General features: G+C 43.6%; 1 protein-coding gene across 1 annotated transcript in view; it reads right to left on the reverse strand.

Moving 5' to 3' along the window:
* LOC124775088 (probable chitinase 10) overlaps positions 1-16,809 on the reverse strand; it is a 384,516-nt gene that overhangs the window by 123,728 nt on the left and 243,979 nt on the right. Inside the window, exons 5-7 of the mRNA XM_047249898.1 lie at positions 15,219-15,398; positions 13,393-13,516; positions 9,980-10,289 (exon numbers count right to left, since the gene is read on the reverse strand). Of these exons, the coding sequence (XP_047105854.1) occupies positions 9,980-10,289; positions 13,393-13,516; positions 15,219-15,398 (614 nt within the window). The remainder of the gene's footprint in view (positions 1-9,979; positions 10,290-13,392; positions 13,517-15,218; positions 15,399-16,809) is intronic.

The following is a 16,809-nucleotide window of genomic DNA, read 5'->3' on the forward strand; positions in this document are numbered from 1 at the left end:
CTGAAGACCAACGAAGACGTGTCTGGAGATTCCTCAGACAGCGAGAGATACCAACCTGACGACTATCGCACGCCATCTGGCTTGACAGCCAGGAGTGATGGTGTGGGGTGCCATTTCTTTTCATAGCAAGACCCCTCCGGTTGTCCTCCGCGGCACCCTAGATGCTCTACGCCCCGTTTTGTTGCCCTTCATGGCAAGCCACCCTCTGCTGGTATTCAGCAGTATAGCACCCACCCACACAGTGCCGAGAGTTTCTACTACTTGTGTTCGTACTCGCCAAATCCTACGTTGGCCAACGAGGTCGCCGGATCTCTCTCCAATTGAGAATGTTTGGAGCATTATGGGTAGGGTCCACCACGCAACTCTGGACTCTTATGATCTAACGCACCAGTTGAACAGAATTTGGCGTCCGAATCGGTAGCTGAGTGGTCAGCGCGACAGAATTCCATGCAAAGAGGCTCGGCGATGCAGTCATGGACTGTGCGGCTGGTCCCGGCGGAGGTTCGAGTCCTCCCTCGGGCATGGGTGAATGTGTTTGTCCTTAGGATAATTTAGGTGAAGTAGTGTGTAAGATTAGGGACTGATGACCTTAGGAGTTACGTCCCATAAGATTTCACACAAATTTGAACATTTTTGAAAAGAGGCTGGGGTTCGATTCTCGGGTGGATCGGAGATTTTCTCCGCTCAGGGACTGGGTGTTGCGTTCTCTTCATCATCGTCTCATCCCCATCGACGCGCAAGTCGCCGCAGCGGCGTCAACTAAAAAGACTTGCACCGAGAGACCGGTCTACCCGACGGGAGGCCTTAGCCGCACGACGTATTCATTTCAAGAAAATTAGGCACGGTATCCCTCAGGAGCACATCCAACAACTCCGTCAATTAATACTAAGCCGAATATTTTCTTGTATAAGCGCCGGAGGTGGAGAATAAATCATCTGATTTTTGTGAAACTGCAGTCTTCTATTAGTCTGTCCAAGTACGATATATCTATCGATTTCCTTCACATTCGGATAATTAGTTCACGGTGTGTCATTTCTTTTTTCGTCTTAGAGACTAATAAAAAAAATTTCCACGCTAGGTTTTTATTTACAGCGGCGTAGAGATTACTTTCCAGGCCGCCCTCGTGTAAATATTCCAGAACGAACGCCGGTATAGACAAACTGACTGGCCGCGCTGGCTCCGTGTTTGATACAAGGAAGCTGAACGTGTCAGGCTGGAAGAATGTGAAAGCCATTGACGTGTCCTTCTGCCGCAGCTGAGGCGAGCCGGGCCGCGCAGGGCCGAGAAGCGATCGCGAACAATCGCCTGGGTGCTCGGAGAAATGGACCGCGGAGCGGCCCCCCGGATCACAGTGTGCAGCGGGCGTGTCCCTCCCTCCCTCCTATTAGGACGGCCGCAGTGAATAACGCCAGAGTGTCAGCCCAGCAGGAAAGCAGCCGCTGGGCCGGCCGGATGTTTCGGCCGCTTTCTACAGCCACTCATTTGCCACCTATATTTTATATACCATTCTTATTGGTCCTCGCGGATGAATTCACTTCTTTTCTCTGCGTGTTACGAGCTTCATTTCCCAGTTACGAGGGAAAATAAAATAGACTTGAGCGCTTACGACCGTACGTCGAACTGGAGATACAATCTTTAATACACACTCTCTCGAGAAATCGAAATAAAATTAAGAGCCTGTCGGTTACGGCTAGCCTGGCACAGCAGTGGACCGAATACATTCAGTCGAGCAGTTGAGAACGTGAAATATTCCAAGTACACTGTTACTAGGGGCGTGGCTGATACACTTGGTTGCGCTGCCAAGACAGCTTCAAGTGCTCGGTAAATTATCTATCCTCTGAGTACTGAAGGCACGGATAAACCACTTTTTCCGCCACTGAGTCATGCTCCCACAGTAAAAATCGTATTTGTTGGATGGATACGTAGAAAGGATGAGAAACGAACTGTGTATATTCGCTTTATACTTGCCATTGAGTCCTACGGCATCATCTCCGAACCCGCCGTCTCCGTACGCTCGGACAATCGACTCGCGAGTCTAACTCTGAAAACTCGTGATTTGAGTCTGTTGTCGGGTACAAACGGACTATACAAGCGTAGAAAGAAGAGAAAACACCCAAAATCGCAAGTGTAACCGAGGACTATGCTACGTACTCAACCGTTGGGCGTGATGATTATTATACGGTATAGACAAACTGACTGGCCGCGCTGGCTGCGTGTTTGATACAAGGAAGCTGAACGTGTCAGGCTGGAAGAATGTGAAAGCCATTGACGTGTCCTTCTACCGCAGCTGAGGCGAGCCGGGCCGCGCAGGGCCGAGAAGCGGTCGCGAACAATCGCCTGGGCGCTCGGAGAAATGGACCGCGGAGCGGCCCCCCGGATCACAGTGTTATTAGGAAGGCAAAAAGTATGTGGTATGCAGATAGAATAGCTAAGTCTCAGGATAAAATTAAAACCATATGGTCAGTCGTAAAGGAAGTGGCTGGTCTGCAGAGACAGGTCGAGAATATAGAATCAGTGCGTAGTGGGGATGTCAGTGTTACTGATAAGTCGCATATATGTACAGTACTTAATAATCACTTTCTGAATATAGCAGGTGAACAAAATAGAAACCTAGTCCCAACAGGGAATCATATAGCGCTCTTAGAAAAAAGTGTTCCGAGACTGTTACCTGAAATGCTCCTCCATGATACTGACAAGAGGGAGATTGAGTTAATAATTAAATCACTAAAGACCAAGAACTCTCATGGATATGACGGGGTATCTAGCAGAATACTGAAGTATTGTTCCTGTAACTTTTCCTTTAGGAGTGGTCGGTTTCCTGACCGATTAAAGTACTCGGTAGTGAAGCCACTTTATAAAAAGGGAGACAGGGATAATGTTGACAATTATAGACCTATTTCTATGCCATCGGTGTTTGCTAAAGTTATCGAGAGGGTTGTATGTACAAGGTTACTGCAGCATTTAAATTCACATAATTTGCTGTCAAATGTACAGTTTGGTTTTAGAAATGGCTTAACAACTGAAAATGCTATAGTCTCTTTTCTCTGTGAGGTTTTGGACGGATTAAATAAAAGGTTGCGAACGTTAGGTGTTTTCTTTGATTTAACGAAGGCTTTTGACTGTGTTGACCACAAAATATTACTGCAGAAGTTGGAACATTATGGAGTAAGGGGAGTAGCTTACAATTGGCTCGCCTCCTACTTTAAGAACAGAAAACAGAAGGTAATCCTCCGCAATATTGAGAGTGGTAATGATGTTCAGTCCCAATGGGGCACTGTTAAATGGGGCGTTCCCCAAGGGTCGGTGCTGGGGCCACTGCTGTTTCTTGTTTATATAAATGATGTGCCTTCTAGTATCACAGGTGATTCAAAAATATTTCTGTTTGCTGATGACACCAGCTTGATAGTGAAGGATCTTGTGTGTAATATTGAAACAGTAACAAATAATGTAGTTCATGAAATAAGTTCGTGGATTGTGGAAAATAATTTGGTGCTAAATCGCAGTAAGACTCAGTTTTTACAGTTTCTAACACACAATTCCACAAGAACTGACATTTTAATTAGACAGAATGGGCATGTTATAAGCGAGACGGAACAGTTCAAGTTCCTAGGCGTATGGATAGATAGTAAGCTGTTGTGGAAAGCCCATGTTCAGGATCTTGTTCAGAAACTAAATGCCGCTTTATTTACCATTAGAACAGTATCTGAAATAAGTGACATTTCAACACGAAAAGTAGTATACTTCGCATATTTTCATACGCTTATGTCATATGGTATTATTTTTTGGGGTAATTCTTCTGATTCAAAAAGGGTATTTTTGGCTCAAAAACAGGCTGTTCGAGCTATGTATGGTGTAAGTTCGAAGACCTCTTGTCGACCCCTATTCAATAGTCTGGAAATTTTGACATTGCCCTCACAGTATGTATTTTCTTTAATGTCGTTTGTTGTTAGCAATATTAGCTTATTCCCAAGAGTTAGCAGCTTTCACTCAGTTAATACTAGGCAGAAATCAAATCTGCATGTGGAATGCACTTCCTTGACTCTTGTGCAGAAGGGAGTGCAGTATTCTGCTACATCCATTTTCAATAAGCTACCACAAGAACTCAAAAATCTTAGCAGTAGCCCAAACACTTTTAAGTCTAAACTGAAGAGTTTCCTCATGGCTCACTCCTTCTATTCTGTCGAGGAGCTCCTGGAAGAGCTAAAAAATTAAGCAAATTGCAGTGTTACATTCTTGATTTTCTTTATTTAAACTAACGACTTGTCGCCTGAATATGTTTCTTATATTTCATTTTATCTGTTTCTACAATCGTGTTATAATTTCATGTATTGACTCGTTCCATGACCATGGAGACTTCTCCTAAATGTGGTCCCACGGAATAATAAATAAATAAATAAAATAAATAAAATAAAATCAACTGAATAACGGATGAGTAAACAGTGAAGACATGAAAAAGGTAAAGTTATTTCAAGAGTAATCGCCATAGCAGTTAATGTATTTATTCCACTGTGAGACAAGACTGTCAACGCCGTCAAAGGAACCATGATCGTAGCCAGGCGTGCACTTCTCCATCCGAAGCAAGTCAATAGCCGCGAATGTCTCGTGTGCCCACCCACAAGCTGTCAATATTCTTTCGCGTACGCTGCAGAAGTTTCGCCGGGAAGCCATTAAACATCGTCCATACAGTCCCGATATCTCCCCGTGCGTTTTCCTGAAGACATGTATTTCGAAAGCGGTGAGAAGGAGATCTTTGTGATCAGTTACTAAACGCAGTACGGGCAACTGTAAGAATTCGATATACTATTTACTTTCATGTTTGGAGGAACAGACATCAATGACGATTGACAGGCGTCCGAAATTAATCCGAAATAAATTCGTTGAACTCTAATATCTTGGCATTAGCTCTTTTGGACATAGCGACACTGCCTATTAGTGACATACCAAGATTTGTGCCAGACCGGGACTCGAAACCGGATTTCCTGCTTCTCGCGAGCAGCCGCCTTAACGACTTCTGCTATTCGTGCGCGCTTCCCGGACGGACCCAAACTTTCATATTAGAATTATATATTAATACCTTCAGCTGATGACGTGCGTTGATATATATCAACGGGGACAGGTGAAAATGTGTGCCCCGACCGGGACTCGAAGCCGGGATCTCCTGCTTACATGGCAGACGCTCTATCCATCTTAGTCACCAAGAGCACAGAGGATAGTGCGACTGCAGGGACTATCTCGCGCACGCCTCCCGCGAGACCCACATTCTCACCTTATATGTCCACACACAAAAATGGTTCAAATGGCTCTGAGCACTATGGGACTTAACATCTGTGGTCATCAGTCCCCTAGAACTTAGAACTACTTAAACCTAACTAACCTAAGGACATCACACACATCCATTCCCGAGGCAGGATTCGAACCTGCGACCGTAGCAGTCGCGCGGTTCCGGACTGAGCGCCTAGAACCGCGAGACCACCGCGGCCGGCTGTACACACACATTCGAATGTAGTCTGTCTACATCGCTATCTACTATATTACTCTACATTTATACCTTAATAGGTCACTAATAGCTAGTATCTCTATACGCAACACTGTTGATGTCAAGATATTCGCTTACAGCGACTTTATTTCGAAATGGCTTCCTAAACATGAGAGTGGTATGGTCCTCAAGCACTTCCTATTCCTGCAGATTAGTGAGTTTTCGGTAAAAAAGAGAAGCCTCATAGTAAAGCGTGGAGCCATTATCTAGCAGAAGGTAGTGTTAGATAAAAGGGGTATACTTGATTGTAGGCTACCACACGTCTGCTTTGAGCTGTGACGTAACTGCGCCCTATCGTAACGCGTTGTGTGACGCCATCCAGCCGTTGTGTGTATGTTTTGGAGTGGAAGTGAAATGCTGTTGCAGACGACAAGGTGTATCAAGAGCTGGCGTGCTCTAGCGGTTTAATTATGTGGCGGCGATGTGATCGTAAAGCATGTTGATGTGTCATTTAGCGTGCTACAGTCGTGATGTGGAGTGTACGAAATATCTTGGCGGCACAATGGAATATATTGTGCAGAATGTTGTCTTATAAAGCGCAGTATGTCGTCGCTCTTAGGTGCCCACGTACCACTGAGTAAATGGATTAATGTTTTTAGTTAAATGACGGGAGATGCTAAGTGTGTCAATGTTCATTAATATATTGAACTCCCTTACGATGTTTATCGAAAACTATTTTGTCGCGCGTCTTGTCCTATCCGACTCCTCATTCGTCGTCTTCACTTCTCATCATTCACCGTGCGTACAATTACCAACTGCAACTCGCAAAAAGAAAGCCGTCAACTCCGTAAGTGCACTTTTGCTCTAGGGTTGAACTCTATAGGTGAAATGAAAATTGGGATATCAGTTTCTGTAGCTATGAGGGGGGGGGTTATTGGTATCCTCCACTAGGACTGAGCTGTGTAGGTGAATGCAGATTGGGATACCTGCTCTTGTTGTTGTGGTGGCGGCGAGAGGAGGTTATTGGTATACTGGTCTGGGGTTGAGCTATAATGATGGACTGGAGAGTGGGATACTGCGACCTTATGGTGTGTTTTGAATCGTTTTGTAGGGTTTTCTTTTTGGCAGTTTTGGCTAACTTTTTTCTTATTTTCTGGCAGAGTGTTGCGTCTTTAACGGTGTTGTTGTTTTTATTATTAAACTTCTAGTTTGTCCCCTTCCGAAACCTCTTTTTTCGCCCGGCTGTCCCAATAATTTCACTGTCTTTAGTTAGTGTAATGATTTGCTTGGTATTTCTATTTTTGTGGGTATTATGATCGATGTCATGGTCGTCGTGTTGGATACGCTCGAAATACGGGTTTTCGGAAAGGTGATGACGTCATTGGTACAATCAGACGGGTGGTATCACAGTCTCCAGTAACTCTGATACAAGTGATGAGCTTGGCTATTGTTAATTCTTACCAATTATTTCATTTGTTTTCGTGCAAATTTTAGAGTGAAGTGTTTCTATGACACTTTCCCCATCGACTTTGAAATGTATTGCTGTCTTGTTGTGTGGAGATTAATGTCTGAAAATTTTAGGACCCAGCTAAAGGCAGTATACTGAACATTTAGCTGTCAACATACTCCACTGGCCGAATCTAGGAACCCTCCTGAAAGTAAGCTACAGGGCTTTTAATTATTGGCTTTGGAGTTCTGAGAAGTTTAACCTTGTGCCCCAGGTAAAAGTGACGCTGGAAACCCTTATTTAAACTAACAAAGACGCCGCACCTACTCGTCATAACCGATTTCGTCCCAGTTTACGTTATATGCAGGGCTTGTCGAGAAATGAAAGTGACAGAAGAGGAGCTCCAGATGGCCAAGCGTTTAGAAAGAAAATAGCATTTTTATTGGAGTTAGATGAGACATGAGCCATTTACGTTAGATCGCTCCAAAATGCTATTTTCTCCAAACACTAGGCCATCTGGAGCTTCAATTCACGTCACTTTAATTTCTGGCCAAGCCTTGCATCCATACTATAAAAATCTAGAGTGTGTGTGTGTGTGTGTGTGTGTGTGTGTGTGTGTGTGTGTGTGTAAACCACTGGGCCGATCCCAACGAAACTGGGTATACGTGCCCCTTACTGTCAGGCGACAGTCACTGTAAGAAACACATGCCTATCATATTTCAGGAAATATGACATCATAAACAATGAGATGTGTGAAAAACTGCCGCATCATGCATGAAGTGTAATATATTTATTCTTTACTGCTAAGACGCCCCTACAGTCGATTGACATTTAGCATCGCTTTTGACAGCTTTCAACTGTGAAACGCAGATGGCTGTAAGTGAAAATAGCTCTCATCTATAGAGTTGTGAAGAGGTGTTGCCATGAGGACGTTTACACAATCGCGTCGTACACAGGGGAAGCAGCTATACTCATTTACTTGTAGAATGTGCATATTTATTTGTACGACTGTTTCATACTTTCAAAGGTATTTCCACAAATACGTGGAAACGAATTGTTTTCGATATTACATTAAATTATGTCATTGTATGTTGCTTTTTATTTTGTCTATAATGCTCCACAGAATCTCCAGGTGAGTTAGCAGAACCTGTAAACAGAGACTAATTTATGGTCGATGGGACTGCACAAAGTGTAGTGCGGGCCCATATAGTCAAGATGGACAACTCTCGTAGCGGAGGTGTGGAATAGCGTCGACCGTGCTGCAGCATCCAACTTCCTATAAAATCCGTACCACGCAAAAATTGACTTCGTGCTTAATAAAATGAGTAGGTGACGTAATTGAATTGAAGCCTCACCGCCATGCGACTCAACATTCATCGAGTAACCCACGTGCACAGACTGTTTAGTATATGTACAGTAGATATACAACCGTTGGTCGACTACTGTCGGCCAATACACATAATTACCACAATTCTAATAAAAATTGGAAAAATAAATACCCCGGCAATGTCACGTTTATCGGCTAGTGTAAAAGAAACTTGGACGAAATCAGTAATGAAGTAATCTGCAGCCAGATAATCAGTCCGGATCCACTAAGAAACATTTTCGAGCAAATTCCTGCTGCAGCACGTCGCGTAATTTGTTTCGCTCGCCGCACATCGCCAAGAGCACTTGCATTCCGGTCGCGAACGTGAGTGTGATTTCGCGTGACCCCACAGAAGCTTCGAGAGTGGACGGATGGAACGTTTCAACATGTCGAGCATCATCAAGCATACGATGCCATCAGCAGACGCTGGGCGTAGTGCACAAACTGAAATGGACTCTGAAACAGAGGACGGCATAAAGCCAGTGGAAACGTAGTGACTACTTTGAGTGTCGTGTCGTACAGAAATTGCGATGTCATGGAGGCACACCAAATTCGAGAACACATATCGATATGACGGACTTTAATGAGGTCTTGCTGCAATCCGCAACGACGTATGTGCGACATTTTTGAAGACTGAAATTGCAATGAAACCCAGACCATTAGCTGCTTACAGGCGTTGATAAATATAAACGGGGATAGTTGAAAATATGTGCCCCGACCGGGACTCGAACCTGGGGTCTCCTGCTTACATTGCAGACGCTCTACCCGACTGAGCCACCGGGGAAACAGAGGACAGTGCGACTGCAGGGATGATGATGATGATGATGTTTGGTTTGTTGGGCACTCAACTGTGCAGTTAACAGCCCCTGTACAAATTCCCAACCTTTGCTCAGTCCAATGTCGCCACTTTCATTAATGATGATGATGAAATGATGAGGACAACACAAACATCCAGTCATCTCGAGTCAGGTGAAAATCCCTGACCCCGCCGGGAATCGAACCCGGGACCCCATGCTCTGGAAGCGAGAACGCGACAGCTAGACCACGAGCAGGGGACCGACTGCACACTCCCCGTGAGACCCACACTTCCAACTTACTGTCCACACACTACATTTGTTGTGCCCCTGCCCACTATACTCATTACTCGCGGCAGTCAATCTACCGATTCCCGTAAGAATTCTGGCAATGTGAGTGCATCCGCACTGAAGAAGATCATTGGCCGGTAAGCCTCATCTGTATGAAGATGGTATGAACATGTCCGAAAGAACAGGTACCATTTTCAGTATATTTCTGACGACCATGCCTCCCTCTCAGCACAGCAGCGCCCTCGTACCAGAGGTGAATACGGAAGGGCTCTCCTCCCAGTTCGTGACCTCATCTGAAGAAGTCAACATCATAGTGCAGGACCAACAAGTAGCAAAAGTTTCTGATGAAATGTACTTTAGTTAATGTTGCATTTTGCACAGCACAAAAACAGTTTGTTAATGAGTGAATTAGTGATGCTTTGCTAGTCAGTGACAGCTGTAGTAAATTCTCCAGTATTCCTGTTTGAAGGAGTAAATCTTTCATTCATTTATGTAATTATAATATATAATGTGTTCTAGTTTGATGAGCCTTGTCCCAGAACAATGAAAGAACCCGCAGTTATGGCCAGACGTCGCCTGGTGACGACATAGTGTGCTGGACGTACCTCGTAGTAGGCGAGGAAGCCGCCCTCCTTGGTGAAGTCGCCGGCCTTGCCGCCGCCGCTGGCGGGCGCATTGACCTTGAAGTTACTGGGGTTGCTGAGGGTGAAGGTGCGGCCGTACGTGGGCATGCCGATGACCAGCTTCTCCTTGGGCGCGCCCAGCTTCACCCACATGTTGGCCGCGTGGTCGACGCTCAGCTGCTTGCGCCACTCCGAATCGGAGGAGGGCGCGTACAGTGGCGCGTTGTGGCCCGTCTCGCGCTCCCACTTGCCGTGGAAGTCGTACGCCATCAGGTTGATGAAGTCCAGGTAGCTGCGGCCCAACCACACCGGGTCACTCTCCAGCCGATCTCAAAGAGTCCACAAAAATACACTAAGTCGTCCAGAACACTGAAGAATTCTAAATCTGTTGTGATGAGGTAGAGACGCTGCGACAAAAATAGAAGGTAGCGGGTATTGTGTTCTGCCACGGGTATGGGTTTCTGAGTTTCAAATGTCTCATTGCTCCATGTTTATGTGACCACACAACATTAGAGTTGAAAATGAAAGAAATGTGTGAATGCCTACGCGTTTTGTGTATACATCGTGATTCAGCTGCTCCTGCCTATGGGTTTTATGCAACCTGCAGCTCCTTCAAAAACCATGTGCACGAGTTTCATCCTTTCGCCCCGCTATGCATAACCCAGTAGTCCTATAGAAAAAATGAACAGGATATTTCTGCAGGAAATTTAATGTAGCTAAACTTTCTTCTAGGATACATTTACGCTGGAGGCTATAGTGTTTAAAATATTCAAGAAAAATATACAAAAGTGATACTCAAACGCGTTTTTTTCTCGAGTACCCCGAAAACCGTGGCCTACAGCGGAAACGTATCCCAGTACAAAATATGACAACATTAATTTTATTACAAAAATTTTCTGTTAATTTTTTCTGCAGGACTAATAGATCGCACATAGCGGGCGATAGAGCGTGAAAATTTCTTGTGTGGTTTTTGATGGCGTTGCAGGTTGCATAAAACTCATAGGTGGAGGAGCACTGAATTATCCTGTATATGAGGGTTATTCTGAATCGTGAAGTGGAAATCACAGTGAAAATCCGGTGAAACTGTTCACAGCTGTGTTGGGTTGTGTCTCTAGTATGCCCATTGAATGTGCCACGTCGCTATTTTCAATTCTGAGCACACAGTGACCACATAAAGATGCCTAGAAAACAGTATCTCCCATCAAGTGCCTGCTGAAAGATTTCCCCTGATTTCATGCACCCCACGTAACGTAATTGTCATGAAGTTCCTTCACACCAATTTTCGGTCGCACACTGCAAGGCCAATGAAAACGCTAGAATGGTGTGTATCGTCACCCATCATGGTTCCAACATGGTTCCCTGTGATTTTCATCTCTGATGACAAAAACCGCCTGTGATGAAGACAAAATTTTGGCGCAGACAACGAGCTGCAGACCAGCGTAAAGAATTGGCGCATAGCACAGGCGGTGTTATTTTATAGCGAGGGTATTGTGAAACTGGTACCACGCTACGACATTTGGCTAAGTCAGAGTGGCGACTTTGTGCAGAAGTGTCTGGAAGGTGTGGCTGCTGCAAAACATTTTTAATTTTCACTGTGATTTCCATTTTGCGACTGATCTGAGTATCAGAGAGAGAGAGAGAGAGAGAGAGAGAGAGAGAGAGTGAGAGTGAGAGAGAGAGAGAGAGAGAGAGAAAGAGAGACAGAGTACTAATGAATAATAAGAATAACTCTAACCAATGACGCTTCAGTATCTGGATGGCAGTGTGAGCTTGCTGAACGTCAGACTAGCTAGGAGTAAAGAAAAGAGACCCAAAGTAGGACCTGTTTCAAAACATTGTAAGCAAAAAGACAGTTGGACAGGCAAAATATTAAGACAATATTGGTATGCCAACGAAATATTGATTACGTTATTTTTCTGAGACAACATACAGCTTTAACTTTGTTTAGTGTTCGTTTAATGATCTTATATCTGATACATGAGAACCGCAGGACATTCAAAATTAATTCATACTACGAGCTTGACCAGTATATCAACTTGGCGATAGTCGTCGAACCAATTTTGTGTACTTTTTCTTTCATGTGTGTGCTGTATATTGTCAGTGTGAACCACCAAGTCTCTAGCGTGACACGCAGGTAGTTTTCGAAGAACGTCACTAGACAACTAGAACTTTCGGAATTAATCATTGACTAAACTGTAGGCAAAAAGGCTGTAAAATGAATTTTATCTGCAAATTACCTGCAATTGCTGTAGGCAAAGTTTCCGTACATTAACAAGTCACAGTGTACATGTTTAAGCTAGTATTTTAGCCACAATGGCGTCCGCAGCCATGATACAGTTTTAAAATAAAATACTTTCCCGCATTGCCTGTTTTCTATACACTTTTTATTTTTATTTTGTATACTACGCCTTTTCGCCGGTGTAGCCATTTGCAACAAAAGTGTTAAACCCGTTAATCCCATCGTAGTATGCTACATAAAAGGATAATTGATATGGAAAACATCCAATGAAGGAAATTTAACATCTTTCCAGATATATAATGAATTATACGACGTTCTTCTGCCACTTCTGAAGCTGAAGTCGCAAAGAAAAAACATTACTTTCTCTATCGTAGAATGAAGTATGTCACGATCGGAAGTTGGTGAATTTTCTGTGGTTGTGGTTCACGGAACGTAGTGCTCGATGGATAATAGCTCAACAGAATTAATAGACGATAAATCAAGAAAACTTCACAAGTCAAAATCGCTAACAGGGCATTTTACTGGATGACCAATATTGACAGAGCTATGCTGTCATCATTTGATCTTATGCGCCGTTGCTCCGTCGAAACCGCTCATCCAATAAAATGCCCTGTTAGCGGTTTTGACTTGTGAAGTTTTCTTCCTTTACCATACACTGCAGATCGCCTCCAGATTGACGATGTCAGGAATGTATAAGAATTAGTAAATAAGTTTAACGTTTGACTGACGAAAATCGATAGTTAAGGTTCATCTCTGACAAGAATTATCTCTACTAATCACACGTAAACTTCTGCAGCCTCCTTTTTTCACAGTATTTCTGCAGCCCCCAACGTCCTACGGGATCAGTTTTCTGGACTTCGCGGAATCAGGAGCACCTCTGAAGATGTGCAGCGCAGCTATGAGCGAAACGCTGGGAACGGAAAAGTCTTACGGACCGCGACCACAGAACCCGGAAGGCTTTCAGTATTGATACTTAAGCTCGTTTATCTAGAAACAAGACAGTGAATGTGCGCACCTGTACGACGAACAGCAGAGACACACAGTTAGTTACTACCAGGTACCACCATTTTCATAGTGACACGAGACTGCATTGAGAGAAGAGAGAGGTCAGAGCATGGTGGGACAGGGTGGGTGAATGAGTGTGTTTGGTGTTTACCTGGCAACTGCGGGCACGTCGTAGCCTCCGCGTACGTTGTCCGGGCCCACGGGCACGGCGGCGGACAGCAGCAGGCGCGACTGCTTCACCTCCTGGGCCTCCGCCTCGAACGCCTCGCGCAGCTCTGCCAACACCACCAACGTGCACGGTTTACTTCTCAATACATAACAGTATATGCGGCTGAGTGAAGGTACAAGTACCTTAAAAAAAGTATACAGTACTAATGTCGTCTAAACTTACTACTCTGCCCATACCCGTGCCAAGAATCTGACAAGATGAGCTTGAGACACCACTGGTCCGCTCCTCCTTACAGTCGAATGTTTCCGAAGTCTTCAGTTATAAGGGACCATTCTACACCCAGTCTCTCCTTTTCCGTTTTTCGATTACATGACCCACACATTTTCAACAACACAGTAAACCGGTTATACTTCGACTAAACTGCGATTATCATGACTGTTTTTTAACTTCTGTGATATTTGTGGTAGAGAACATGGGAACTTTGTATGAAAAGATTACATACTAATTCGTACAATACATTTTCTAAAGTGCTGATGAGGTAGTGGAAAAATTTGTAGTTAGTCAAAGTTAGCGTGGAGGATTGATTGACCGGCCTATAGTTCAATCACGATTGTCAGTTATCATTCCATTTGTGGTCAGTATTTCGAAAACGCAATGAAACTTTGACCACCCAGAAATTAAGTCTAATCTGAAGTTTACTTAAGTGCTTTATTAGGCCTTGTAAAAGATAGAAAAATCTAGTACGATACATAGATCAGTGTGATCCATCATCAAAATTATGAATATAATCAAAGGTACTAGGATGGAATACCACATACATAGCTCCGAATTTAGTTATGCATAATACCTGAATCCTCGTTTCAAAACATCCGGTGCTGCTACAACTAAGGTTATCTGTTCTTCATTTACTGTGTCACTCTCTGGAACTTGTGGCCAAACAAACTTCATTTGTTGTTTCTGGAGATATTTGACATTACCCGTTATGTCTGAATAACTACCTGAACCACAATAGTCTGCACTTCGAGAAATATGTGACTGACGTGTGTTTTTATTAGTTGTATGAACATTAACAATTACAAATGAGCCTTCATCTATATACTGAGGGTTAATATTTGTATTCCTTATAGCAATGACTTGTGGTCAAAGTGACGCCGAAACCGATAAATCATACACGTGTCCTCGGAAATCGTAATAAAGTAGCAGATATATACATGTAAACAAAAAAAATTATCAGTGGTATGTTTTGAGAATTAATAGAGTAACATACATGATATAGTTGAAAACACAGTTGGCTTTGTAGTTAAATGATGCCGGTGGATTTTGCACAACCTGGTTTTAACCAAATTTTTCATGTACAGTTGTAAGTCACAACAGGTTCGCTAGCCGCTGTACAAGAAAATCGGCACTACATGGCTCCATGTAATAGACATCCTGTTTTCCCTTGCTCCATTTGTGATTGGAACAGGAAAGGAAATGACTAGTAGTGGTACAAGGTACCCTCCACCTTGCACCGTACTGTGGCCTGCGGAGTACGTCTGCAGATGTAGACATAGACAGACTGCGCGGCACTGAAGATGGTTCTCACTACATAGTACATCCCAGAGACGGTACGACAACTATTTGTCATGTTGATGCCTGACCATCTGCGAAAGGACGCTTTCAACCTCGACAGTGGTCGCCGTTAATTTCGCTAATCTAGCTGTAACGTAGGTATATAATGCAAAAATTTATACTGGTGATTTCTGGTCCCCACTGTGCTTTCTTCCGCATTAATATTCAGTACTGACACTCACTATTGTTGTACTCACCTTTGAGGAGCAGCACGAAGTTCTTCTTGTCGTCTGTACCCTTGGGGTACTCCCAGTCCATATCGAGTCCGTCAAAGTCGTGCTTTCGCAGGTAGGGGATGGCGCTGTAGATGAACGTCTGGCGCGTGTAGCGGGTCTCTGACATCGCCTTAAACTTCTGGGTGCCGAAAGACCAGCCACCTGGAAGTGCAAAAGCCGCAGTCAGTTTCTACCCTGCAGTGGCTAAGAGAAATTCAGAGAAAGTATCTAGAAGTAGCGTAATTTTGTGCCACGTTTTATCATCGTGAACCATGTCAGTGTTTCCTTAAACCAGTTTGGATTGCTACAATCAGAGATGTTACATAACCATTTTCCCTACCTATTTCATTGGCTTTCAGCTATACAAACCCCTCAGTACCACATATCAGGGAGCAAACTACAACTCCAGAACGCACTTATTTAGTGTTATATCTCTACTCATCCACATAAAAGTCGCAAATTTCATTCTTCACGGATGATTTCTATCTCTGGAACAAGCTACGAGAAAGTCTAAAGGAAATTCAATATCTGCTGCATTTAACAAAATATTTGATCAGGTGAATAACCGCAATTGAGGAACATATTTATAGAATGAAAATCCTCTTCAGCTGCCAGCAATTTTCGTAATTTATTCCACGACCGGTTTTGTAGCTTAAAGCTTCATCTTCTGGTGACACCAAATTATTATGGGTACATAAATGCGAGGCGGTCGGACCAGTCAGTCTTGGGGGTCACACCCACGTCAAACAAACGTATGGGAGCGTAGGACCAGCATCCACAGTGTCCCTATTGCACAGCACACACACGGTCACATCCTATGCCACTTAAAGGAAGGCTGTTGAATATTTATCCGATGTCTTCCATGTATTGGGTTTTTTCACGTGAAATTTGTAGCCCAGTTTTTGACTCTGTTTCGTTGCATTTCTCTACATACTGGACTGCTTCTGTTCTGTTACTGGAGAGGACTGTAACCTAATCATCAAATGCCTGACAATGACTATTAGCTTGGAGAATATTGCCAATATCTGTGCCTTTAGTTTGCAGTTTTTCATTTCCAAAACTTTTATCCGCAAAAAATTGAACAGTAATGATGAATTGCATCTCCTCGTCCGGCCCTGTTTCTGTTTCGAGAGGTTCAGAGCTCTCCTAAGAATATAACTTTGTTCTTTAGTAAATTTGGAATTCCCGTAGTACTTTAAACAGTATATATATATATATATATATATATATATATATATGACTACCATCTGACACGCAAGCAATCTTAGTCGCTCACAAAAGCACTTAAAATTTCCTCAGTTAAGAGAATCTCTTCCACCCTTTAATCCTAAATGGCACAGAAATAAACCTTCCCTCTTCTGAAAAGAATATGGAGGTAATTCTAGACTAACACTTAGACTGGACTGAACACACAACTGCAGTCTGTACGAAGGTTTCAGCATCACATCACTCATTTTATTCTTTCTCGAGCTTAAAATGAAACTCTTAGAGTCACTAATAGTCTCCGTACTTGGTTATGGTGATACTATTCTCCAAGGACTTGCGTGTGAGAGCTCGCGTTGGCTGTAAATGG

Source organism: Schistocerca piceifrons, chromosome 2 (genome assembly GCF_021461385.2).
Source record: "Schistocerca piceifrons isolate TAMUIC-IGC-003096 chromosome 2, iqSchPice1.1, whole genome shotgun sequence".
Classification (NCBI taxonomy): Eukaryota; Metazoa; Arthropoda; class Insecta; order Orthoptera; family Acrididae; genus Schistocerca; species Schistocerca piceifrons.